Consider the following 11,645-nt stretch of genomic DNA (forward strand, 5'->3'; position numbering starts at 1 on the left):
TTTAAGGATACAGTTGGCTTTCCTTAATGTTGCCTTGTCGTGCAGTGATGTCAGAGACTGAAGAGGGTGGCCAATGATTTTAATCAATGCTCTGGAGGTGTTTCTTATTTTTGACTGAGAGGGAGTGAAACCAGCACATGGATGAAAAAGTCAGTATACTTTCAATAAAGGAGGTGTAAAAAATGCTAAGAATCTTCCTGTTCACTCCAAAAGAGTTCCTCAAGAAATACTGCCTCTGTTGACATTTTTTCATAACCACCTGTCAAAACGCAGTTTGTCATCAATGATAGTGCCCAGATATTTATATTCATGTACAACTTCCCCATGGATTGTAGTTGCAGTCCTGCTTCCTCCACGCTTAGTGAAGTCAATGAACATCTCCTTGGTCTTTTTAGCTTTTTAACATTTAGCTCCAAAAATGAGCTATCACCATTCCACAAACTCACTGAGGACAGGCCCGTGATCTTGGACAGAACCATGTAGCAGGGAAAGGAGAACAGTATCGTCAGCAAACTTCACTAGGTGACGATCAGCATGGCGGCTTCTACAGTCATCTGTGTACAAGATGAAAAGTAGTGGTGAGAGGACACAACCTTGGGGTGAGCCATTGGACGTGTATCTGATGTCAGAGAACCTCTTGTTGACCAGCACCGTCTGTGTTCTTTGGGTCAGAAAGTCTGCAATCCACAGAATTAGCTGATGATCCAGGTTGAAATAGTTTTTTAGCCAGCATGTGAGGTTGAATGGTGTTAAAGGCAGATGAGAAATCTGCAAATAGGAGCCGGGCAAAAGAATTTGGCCTTTCTACATGTTCATGGATGGCATTCAATATGTAGATGTTGGCATCATCCACCCCTCTTTTGGCACGATATGCAAACTGAAGAGGATCCATCTTTGAAGCTGTGGCGCTGATAATGTGAGCTTTCACAATCCTCTCAAAGGCCTTCATAACAAGGGAGATGGTGAATGTATACGCATGAATGTGTTACATACAGGAAAAAGCAGTTAGGCGTTAGGTGTAGAGTTTGCTGAGATAACTGAGATAGGATCAGGCTTGTGTTGTGTTATATAAAACACACACTGGATCTTGGGCTGTTGTATTGCACATTTCCCTAATTCTCTTTAGGAAGTAGATGAACTTCTCACAAGGGGTTGATTATTCTTTATCTGGTGACAAGGTAAACGGTAACTAGCACCAGGCGTGAGATGGGGGCATTATCACATGCTCTGAGCAGACGCTGTAGCAGCTTTGTTGTTTGTGATGTCTGATAAGGCCTTCTCGTAATAATTGTGACTGTTTTTCAGGTTTTGGTCTTAGCAGGATTTTGCTGTGTCAGCTTCCTCAGAGAACAGTCACAATAACACTTAAAGCTGAATAACAGACCTGTAGAGTGCGTAACTACAATGTCTGCTTACTTGCTTATTAATTTGGTCAGGCAAAGCATTAAAACCTGATGGAGTATAAATGATGATGAATGAATTACATTTCCAAAAGGAGAATAGTTACTGTATACTGTATAATATAGTTTTGTTTTGTTATTCACATCCCTTCTATTGAACACATTATTTCCTTTATCAAACATATAGATTCTTTTGTAGACAACAAACCTCATCTAACATAAAAAAACACACAGATTCAGACTGAAAAGTCAAGAGCAACCCTTTTCTCATTAAGATTACTGTGCATATGTTTGTGACAAAGCATTACAGGCCTATAGCTCCAGGCCAGCAAGACATTCCCCATAGTGAGCCCTTTGCATAAGTCAGTTGGAAGTTGCCAGTAGCAGTTTGTATAATGTAATCCCACTGTTTTTCTAGGCCTGCAATCTGCACCGGTCAGTACTTTATTCAGGGCTTAAACTCAGCTACTATCATGGAATTCCATCATAGGGAATAGGAAATTGAAGGTTCTTGCCATGCATCACATACTGAAAATGATGCCAAATATGAATCAAACTGTTCTCCACATCACAGTCTGTTTTTGTCCCAGTGTGTAATAGAAAACAACTGATACGATGTCTGTTTGTCTTACATACTGTATCTCTCTTCTCAGTTTGGACTGGACTTCCACCCAATGTTTTGTGATTCTTTCTGTGAGATATGTATCTCTAACTTCATACACTAAAACCAGCCTTTATCTAACAAAGCCATCTACACATCCTTATGTCCTGCTCGTGCATCTGTTCCCCTTGTGTGCCATGAGCGGGGTAGCACAGTTGATTGCAGTATTTGCATTGCAAACTTTGTACTGGTCAAACAGCCCCTTCTCACTGTGCGCAATCGCAGGCACTTGTCAACAGCACTGTGTGTCACAGAGAGAAATCGTGTCCTGTTTCCTCCTTCCTGGCCGCCAATGCTCTCGCGCCACCACTCTCCTCATCGATAAGGAGAGGGAAGTCATCGCTGCTGTCTCCTGGAGAGTGTTGCGGGGAGTGGACGGAGACGGCCTGTTTAGTTGGAGCATTAGGAGAGCACAGTGCATGTGTGGCTGTGCTTACTTTGTGGCCTGTTTAGTTGGAGCATTTGGAGAGCACAGTACATGTGTGGCTGTGCTTACTTTGTGGCTGCGCCTATCTCAAGTTTGTGAGGAGAATGACAGCATGCTATCTAAATACTCAGCCAATGCCAATTCATTGAGTCATAATGCCTGTCAAACAGAGTGCAACTGACCTGGTCATTTTCTGGTGTGTGTGTGTATGTGTGTTTGGGGGGGGGGGGTGTATTAAGCTACATCTACACTAGATTACACTACACTATTTAACATGAAACACTGTTAAACTGTGCAAACAGTGAACACTATGACGTAGAAACCCATGTTTCCTTCCTAATTGGACCTTCACAGTCTGATGTTTCTCACCTCTCCATGACTCTCTTCAACATTCACTACCAGCCTGACAGCAGTGAATGCAACATGGAAAACCAAATCCAAACTTTACAGGCCTTGCTGTCTTTGTTCTGTCTAGCATCTATACATTACATTAGTATTGGGGCAGCCGTGGCCTACTGGTTAGCGCTTCGGACTTGTAACTGGAGAGTTCCCGGTTCGAACCCTGACCAGTAGGCCATGGCTGAAGTGCCCTTGAGGAAGGCACCTAACCCCTCACTGCTCCCCGAGCACCGCTGTTGTTGCAGGCAGCTCACTGCGCCGGGATTAGTGTGTGCAGTGTGTTTCACTAATTCACAGATTGGGATAAATGCAGAGACCAAATTTTCCTCACAGGATCAAAAGAGTATACACTTATACATTACATTACATTTAGCAGACACTTCTTGACCAAAGTGACTTACATATGTCAGCTACAAGGGATCACATTGTCCCCGGAGCAACTTGGGGTTAAGTGCCTTGCTCAAGGGCACAACGGTGGAAGCTGGGAATTGAAGCGACAACTTTCAGGCTACTGCACGCTAGCCCAGCCCCTTTACCACTACACTACCACCGCCCCTCTATAGTGCAGTTAAATTCTTCATTTTACAACACTGACAATTGTGTGAATGGTCATGTGATTTGTGCGAATGGTGATGTGGTTCAGGGATCCAGACTAGACAAGGTTGCGGAATTGCACATTTGTGTATGGACAGAGACCATATTAGTTTTAAAAATGGTGTAATAATTTAACAAATGGAGTAGTGTGGATGTAGCCTTAGTGATAGCACTGACCTTAAGTTACCACCTGCCACCTTGCTGACCTTTACAGGGAAAGTAGGCTACTCCCATTAAGTCCCAAAATGTTTGTCTTTGTGGTCCCATCAACATCATAGTTAATTATTGCGACATGTACTCATATACTCAGTCTACTTGCCCCATAATGCATTTGTGGCACAACTTTACCACTTTGCAAAACTGAGCTAACATGTGTAAGGTGAGTTGAGTGAGAAAAGAGAATACAGCGGGGAAAATAAGTATTGAACACGTCAACATTTTCTTCAGTAAGTATACTTCCAGTGTGGCTATTCACATGAAATTTTCTCCAGACATTAGTATTAACTTAGATAATCCACACATATTAAAAAATCCAAACATTAATGTCCATAAGTAGAGTTATGAGTAAAAAAGTGGAATGCCACAGGTAAAAAGTATTGAACACGCCTACTGAAATTTCTTAAATACTTTGTGGAAAAGCCATTATTTGTAATGAGTGCTTCAACACATTTCCTGTATGACTAAACTAATCAGTTGCAGTATTCAGGTGTGATTTTGGCCCATTCTTCAACAGATAGTCTTTTAATATTGAAGATTCCAGGGGTCCCACTAGTAAATCCTGATCTTTAGGTAACTTCCAAAATTGTTCAATTGGATTAAAGTCAGGGCCTTGATTTCCTTTCTCTGAAACCAATTGAGAGTTTTTTTGCTGAATGCTTTAGATCATTGTCCTGCTGGAAGGTCTAGCCACGTCTCATACTCATCGTCCTGGTGGATGGCAAGATTCTCCCAGGAAAAATCGCTCCTTCAACTGTGTGAAGTCTGCCAGTACTATGAGATGAAAAACAGCCCCACACCTTGATGCCTCCACCTCCAAACCTCACTGTTAGTATAGTATTTTTAGGGTGATGCACAGTGCCATTTCTCCTCCAAATATGGTGTGTAGTATGACATCCAAAAAGTTAACATTTTCTTTCGTCTGACCAGAATATATTCTCTCGGTATTTAATAGGCTTGTCCAAATGTTGTGTAGCAAACTTTCAACGAGTTTCGACATGTTTTTCTTCAGTAATAGAGTCATGCGGGGTGAGCGTGCATAGAGGCCATGGCGGTGGAGTGCATTACCTATGATTTTCTCTGTAACAATTGAACCTGCTGCCTCCAAGTCTTTCTGGAGCTTTCTCCAAGTGGTCCTTGGCTCTTAGGCTACACTTCTGACTATCCTTCTGACTTCCTGGTCAGAAATCTTGTGAGGAGATCCTGTGCATGGCCGATTGATGATGCAGTGATGTTCCTTCCACTTGCAGATAATGGCTCCAATACTGCTTACTGGATGATTCTTAAGTTTTGAAATGCATCTGTAACCAGTTCCACTGATATGTTTTGCAACAATAATGTTGCAAAGGTCTTGGAAGAGCTCTTTGCTTTTACCCATTATGAAATGTTTCTTGTGTGACACCTTGGTAATGAAAAACCTTTTATAGCTCATTAATATGTACTAATCCATCTTATATTAATTTGCACAGATATGAGGGATAATTACTCTCTAACTGCATATAGATTCCAGCTCGTTCCTGGCCATTCCTTGCCTTTGTGCACTGCTTTTTCTTAGCGTGTTCAATACTTTTTCCCTGTGCCATTCCACTTTTTTGCTCATAACTCTACTGATGGACATTAATGTTTGGATTTTTTTATATGTGTGGATTACCTAAGTTAATACTAATGTCTGGTGAAAATTTCATGCAAATAGCCTTACTGGAAGTATACTTACTGAAAAAAATGTTGACATGTTCAATACTTATTTTCCCCGCTGTTCAATACTTATTTTCCCCGCTATATCACGTGTGTGAGAGAGAAGTTCTGTGATTCTTGAGAGAGAAAGTGGCTAACATTTTTAAAAGATTCTGAGTGCTCATGTTGGAAGCTACAGTAACACAAATCTGTTTTTGTGTTTTCATTGCGGTGAGTTAGCCGAACTGTGATTGCAGTTAGTAGAACAGCCTGGACTGCTTCCCAGCTCCCTGGATTGTACTGTGATTTGGTTATGTCATACTGGCTCTTGGAAAGTTAAGTTTCCAAGTTAAAAAGTTAAGCCAACTTTTCAGCGATGACAGGATGTGGCATATCATCTTGGCTCTTTGAACCTATGAACCAAATGTATGCTAACATCTTCAACAATATACTGCACAGTGGCTGCAGTGTGAAAAAGATAACATTTCATTTTGAAGCTGAAGTGGCCTTGATGCCATGTGGACAGAACAACCAAGGTCAAGGATAGATATTTATACATGAGCCAACCAACTTTAGTCAGAGAGAAAAAGGGAAGCTAAAAAGCCTTGGGATAGTAGAAAGGACAGAACTACTTCCACCTTTTGTTAAAGTGTCTGCCCAGTTAACATGCCTATAAATATAATTAGACCAGAGTTAATAATATTCAACTCCTCATAAAGGATTTGTGATAACGGATGCTAAATTAATCTGTTTTGGCATGTGTTATTCCATACCTCTGGAGTAGCTTAATCACGTCTACGAGAAATTTGAATTTACTTTTAAAATACTATACATTACTGATAAATCATGTCAATCATGACTATGATAAAATATGTCTGAGAACACCGAAAAAACTGAATGATATGAGGCAAACTTCCAAGGATTCAAACTGTCAGGCAACTTCTAAAACACAAGTCTAATACAGAAACCCACTTTGTATGGTAACAAAGTAAAACTGGACAATCTAACATAAGCGCGTCCTATGTATGAAGTTATGCGGTCACTGATCCTGACTACTTGGATATTCAATATCTATCAACACTACCTAATGAGACTACTTTCCAAAACATGGTACCATCACCAATATCGCCAACATTTACAATAGACCGTCCTGACTGCCTTCTTGGATAGGCTACTTCCGAGATAGCGACTTTTGAAATCCCTCTATCCATTGTAAGCACCGTTCTTTGTAAAATCGTGCGCCCAAACTGGCACGAGCGAAGCTTCTATATGTGCGCCACTCCTTTCCCCTTACTTCAGGTCTGCCAGTGAGATCACCATGGAAACGACATTATTCCCAGCAACACGAGCCGAAATGCTTCTCGGAGAGTAAATTGCAGTAGAGCATTTCAGAAAACCAGTCCTTTAATGACAATTAATTAGTCAAAAGATGACATGCTAATAAGAAGCATGTTTAACAAAAAGGCCAAAAGCACGTGCTTAACTCTACCCTGCACAACGCTGTTCAGAGCCGTGAAATGAACCTTTTTATTCAGCATTCCATTTTATATGGCTTTGATTTAAGCCGGTCGCCCCTCCCCTCCAGTCTCGTTTGGCAGACCTAACCGGCGACTTAAATATTATTCGTTTATCCTATTTATTACGTAGTCTATACATACAATTTTCATTTAATTAAAGGCTACTGCCTCCTCCAGCTTTATGTAATTTCATTGCCCAACCACGACAACACTTATCGTTTTTGATTGCCAATATTTGTAGGCTAAGCTTATACAAATGTCATCAGACTATATTGGTTTGCCAGTTTTCCAAACATTGCTTGCATCATAACAGTTCTTAGATATGTAATCTGCTGCACCAATATATCAGAGAAACGTAGGCAAGTGCTTTCACATTATGGAGGATGTAGCCTAGACTGTGCGTGCGCTCTTCTTACAAGATGGTATCCTGTTGGATATGGAGAGGAGTATACATTTTCAATCAGTTCTTTCCGAAAAATGTTCTGTGCACATATCAAGATCAAATGCATTTCCCCCCTCTCAGAACACTACTGGCTTGCAGACATTAGTCTATGAAAAAAAACGTAGGGTACTGAACAAAATATATAAAAATTGGCTGAAATCCGCACCAGGCGCGTGAAATTATGGAGGCTTCGAAAACCAATCAAATGTCAATTTAAAGACTAAGTGCCAGGCTAAAAGCCTATTCTTGAACCTTGGGCTGGTTTTAAACTTGCAGTGAATAGTCAGTGTCAACAGAAGTATTTAATCATACATTTCACTGGAGAACCAAGTTAAAATGCAACCCTGATAGGCATACACTGCGAAATTGAAGTCAAACGTGTGCCAAAAAGGTGCACCAATAACTCCTCTGTCACTGTCAAGTTATAGCCCTTTTCTTAATTATTTGTGGTTGGTACTCTAAATCTACGGAAAAAGACTAATCAACATTTCCCATAAATGTTCTTGTTAAATGTTGCCTCGACAAGTTGATTTTTTCAGATTAGCAACAATCTGCTCTACTCCATTGTTCACTCGCTTTCTAAACCTCGCCCCTTTTCCGTGCGAGCTTTCTGATTGGCTCTATCTGGGTGCGGATGCCGTCATCGCTCGGAATGCCCATTCATCTGTGCACTTGGGCGTTGGACTCCGCATCTTATTAGCAACAAGGGAAATTTCTCCATTTTCCACCCTGTCTAGAGCGACACAGCCACAAATCTGGGATTTTTTTATTACTTCTCTTCACTTGGCAGTTTTTTCTGCGTTTTACCCAATTTGTTGACTGAGACTGGACTTCGATTACTCTAAGAGTGAACTTTCCAAAGGGGAGCATCTGCGAAGAGCGTGCAAATAAGAAAGAAGCTTGTGGTCTTTGTTCGTTTTTGGATCGGTTGAGTTTCTTTGTTGGAGCGAAAGCATGGGAGCGCAATTCTCCAAGACCGCTGCAAAAGGCGAAACCGCGGCAGAAAAGCCAGGAGAGGCTGCTGCTTCACCTTCGAAGACTAATGGACAGGTACATTTTAAGTTTCATTGAAAATGTTTTGCTATTCATGTTATTCATACACAGAAAACAGCGTCAGTTTCTCTGTGCGTTATTGTTGGACACCGCATCCAAGCGCACGCCGGGTTCCAGCGTAATGGTGTTTTGACTAATATTAGCCTACTGCAAGAAAGTTTAAAAACAGTTTTGTTATCTGTCAATGGCATACTATTCCAGTATCTCATATATTTTAAGTCGTTGTCTGGTCCAATGGACATTTTCAGACCACTGTTTTTTGAGATCTGGAACTGTATTGTGTTGAACGCCTACAAACGCTAGCCATGTGTTTTATTTATCAGGCTGTGTAAATCTAAATTTCAGTCATACTCTTTAACAGTTTGCAAGATAAACCGAATCAAGTCTTTTATTTATATGAGAAGATGGAGAAGTTTGGTGTGTGGTAGAGATAGTGGCGTGGTCGTAACAATGGCTCGCTTCGATGTGGCTCCCCTTACCACGCCTTTTGTTACAGATGCTCACAGAGGGGAGACGCGTTACTAGCACAAGGAGTGGAGCAGATAGCTACTCCACTTAAGATCCAATACGGTGTAATTAAATGTAAGCTATATTGTGTGGTTTTGAGTGAATACATATGAAGTTTAAAACTGATTGAAGCTAAAGCTATTTTACAAATATTAGCTTTCGCTCGTTTTAAACGCTGCCCTGCGTGATCCGGTGTATTAATGAGCATCTGCTGTTTTAATGAGCATCTGCCTCAGTTTGGCGCTTCTGCCCGGTATGGACTGTGTAAGGCGCATATCGCCGCCTAGCGTTAGTTGCCTGAAATGCCCACGGTATTTCGGAGATTCGTTATGCCCATGATTGAATGAGCCCAGTTTGAAATATTAAAGATGACATTTTCAGTCAAGCCTTACTTGACGCTAAAACTCACTCCGATAAGAATCCTGGAAATATCAAATATGTGTTTTTAAGTGTTTTCAAACCCAAAGATGGCACCTATCATGTCTCCAATTAAAGTCATGGTGTCTGCTGCCCCTTGTGCCACTATGTGGCAGTGCACTGTATGGGTTTCCAACTACCTGTGCACCATGGTTCTGACGTCCTCCCTGTTTCCTATAGGAAAATGGGCACGTGAAAGTGAATGGGGATGCGTCCCCTGCTGCTGCTGAGGCGGGCAAGGAGGAGGTGCAGGCCAATGGCAGTGCCACCGCCGAGGAGGCCCCCAAGCAGGAAGCAGAGAAGGCTGAGGCTGCTGCACCTGCAGAGAAGGAAGCCGCTGAGGGCGAGAAGGAGAACGCAGAGGCTGTTGCTCCAGCCGCCGAGGGGGAGGCTGCAGCCAAGGCCGAGGACGGCGCCACGCCTTCCACCAGCAACGAGACGCCCAAGAAGAAGAAGAAGCGATTCTCTTTCAAGAAGTCCTTCAAGCTCAGCGGCTTCTCCTTCAAGAAGACCAAGAAGGAGACCGGTGAGGGCGAGGGCGAGGAGGCCGCCGCATCCACGGAGGAGGCTAAAGCAGAGGGAGCTGAGGCCACGGAGGCAGCCGCCACCGAGGAGGCCAAGCCCGCCGGAGAGGAGGCCGCTCCCGCCGCCGCCGCAGAGGAGACCAAGGAGGCCGCTGCCGCCGCCAGCCCAGTGGAGGCCAAACCCGAGGAGACGGCAGAGAAGTCGGCCGAGGAGGCCAAGGCAGCCCCTCCCGCAGAGGAGCCGAAGGTGGAGGAGAAGCCAGCTGAGCCTGCGGCAGAGGCCAAGTCCCCAGAGCAGGAGGCCCCCAAAGCAGAGGAGCCTGCACCTGCGACACAGGAGCCCGCAGCCTCCAGTCCAGAGGCCCCCGCCGCCGAGGCTCAAGAGTAGGGCCCCCAGCACCAAGCAGAATGGAAGAAATAACACCAGAAAAAGGAGAAAAAAAGATAATCAAAGAACATTTTTCCCTGTTTGTATGTTGGAGTGGTGCCAGTTCCTGGCTCTGGAGAACTTGTCTACAACCAGGGATATTTTAAAGCTTTTCTTTTTTTTTCTCTCCTCCCTCCCCCTTCTCCACAAAACCCATCTCAGCCCATTGTTACTACCATTCCAACGGGCAGAGAGGTGGGTGGCTTAGATGAGTCGTACAGAAGAAATCACATCCACATTCTGACATATATTTTTTTTGCATCAGTATTAAATGTTTTTGTTTGCCTTTTTTGTTTTTGCATTTTTATACAAAATGTATACTTGTCAAAAATGTATGGACATGCCCATGGTATGAAGGAGAACTGGGGTCAAAGTTGAGATGTACATGACGGGAGCCTGGGGGAGGGCAGTGGGGGGCGGGGGCGGGGGTGGAGGGAGGGGTCAGGAGGTGGAGGTGGCACCTTTGTGCCTGGGAGCGGTGCCACAAACAGACTGACATTTTGCAAAGAGTAGTCTTAAAAAGGAAAAAAAAAAAAGACCAACTTTTACATACCACAAGAGTACCATGCGGTTTACAACACTAAAGTCATATTTACTGAGGGATAATGGTAACAATAAAACAACAAAGATTCAATTCCCAGATCTAGGTTTAGAAAGACATTTTTAAAAGAAAATCATAGGAACTTTTCACTTCTCTCATTAGCTGTACCAGTCATTGATTCAGTAGAACTACAAGTTGTATAGGCATTATTGTTTATTGCTGGTTTTATGACCTTAATAAAGTGTAAGTATGTATAGGCGGGGTGTTTTTAACTGTGATTATTGTACAAATGAAATCTTGATCTCAAGCACATGAAGTTTGCAGCTCTCTTTTCCACCCTGCTCATTTTTGTAAGATAACAAAAAACAACGAAGTCATCCTGGAAGACCTTTTAAGCAATTTTGAACTCAACCAAGCTGTGATAAGTGGAATGGTTACTGTTTATATACTGTGGTATGTTTTGATTACAGCAGACAATGCTTTTTCAGTGGTCTTTGACAAATTTAAGGAATCTCTATCAGATGCAATGTTGGTGTAGCATCTTGTCTCTTTTTCTTTTCTTTTGTAAATACTGGAGAAGCTTTGACCAATTTGACTTAGAGATGGAATGTAACTTTGCTTACAAAAATTGCTATTAAACTCCTCTGCTTAAGGTGTTCTAATTTTCTGTGAGCACACTAAAAGCAAAAATAAATGTGAATAAAATTTCAGCAGGCCCAGTCATGTCTTGTTCTACACAATACACATAGGTACTTCTAGTCAACCTTGTGGCATCTTCAAATGTTATGACCGAGCAACATAGGCAATGATCACACACTAGGCTTCCAGTTAACTGCTGCAAACTGT

General features: G+C 42.5%; 1 protein-coding gene across 1 annotated transcript; it reads left to right on the forward strand.

The window, feature by feature from the left end:
* Positions 1-8,014: 8,014 nt before the first annotated feature.
* marcksa (myristoylated alanine-rich protein kinase C substrate a) lies at positions 8,015-10,679 on the forward strand. Its single transcript, XM_076273168.1, has 2 exons — positions 8,015-8,380; positions 9,488-10,679. The coding sequence occupies exons 1-2, from the start codon at positions 8,285-8,287 to the stop codon at positions 10,217-10,219; spliced, it is 828 nt and encodes a 275-aa protein (XP_076129283.1). The 5' UTR covers positions 8,015-8,284; the 3' UTR covers positions 10,220-10,679.
* The last annotated feature ends 966 nt before the right edge of the window (positions 10,680-11,645 follow it).

This window comes from Alosa pseudoharengus, unplaced genomic scaffold (assembly GCF_046254945.1).
Source record: "Alosa pseudoharengus isolate Yale_2024_CS ecotype anadromous, Long Island Sound unplaced genomic scaffold, YU_APseudo_1.1 YU_APseudo_1.1_scf_7, whole genome shotgun sequence".
Classification (NCBI taxonomy): Eukaryota; Metazoa; Chordata; class Actinopteri; order Clupeiformes; family Clupeidae; genus Alosa; species Alosa pseudoharengus.

Coding starts and splice junctions, on each gene's coding strand:
- marcksa (XM_076273168.1), top strand. CDS start 8,285: ATGGGAGCGCAATTCTCCAAGACCGCTGCAAAAGGCGAAACCGCGGCA. Junction 8,381..9,487: donor CTTCGAAGACTAATGGACAG/GTACATTTTAAG, acceptor TGTTTCCTATAG/GAAAATGGGCACGTGAAAGT.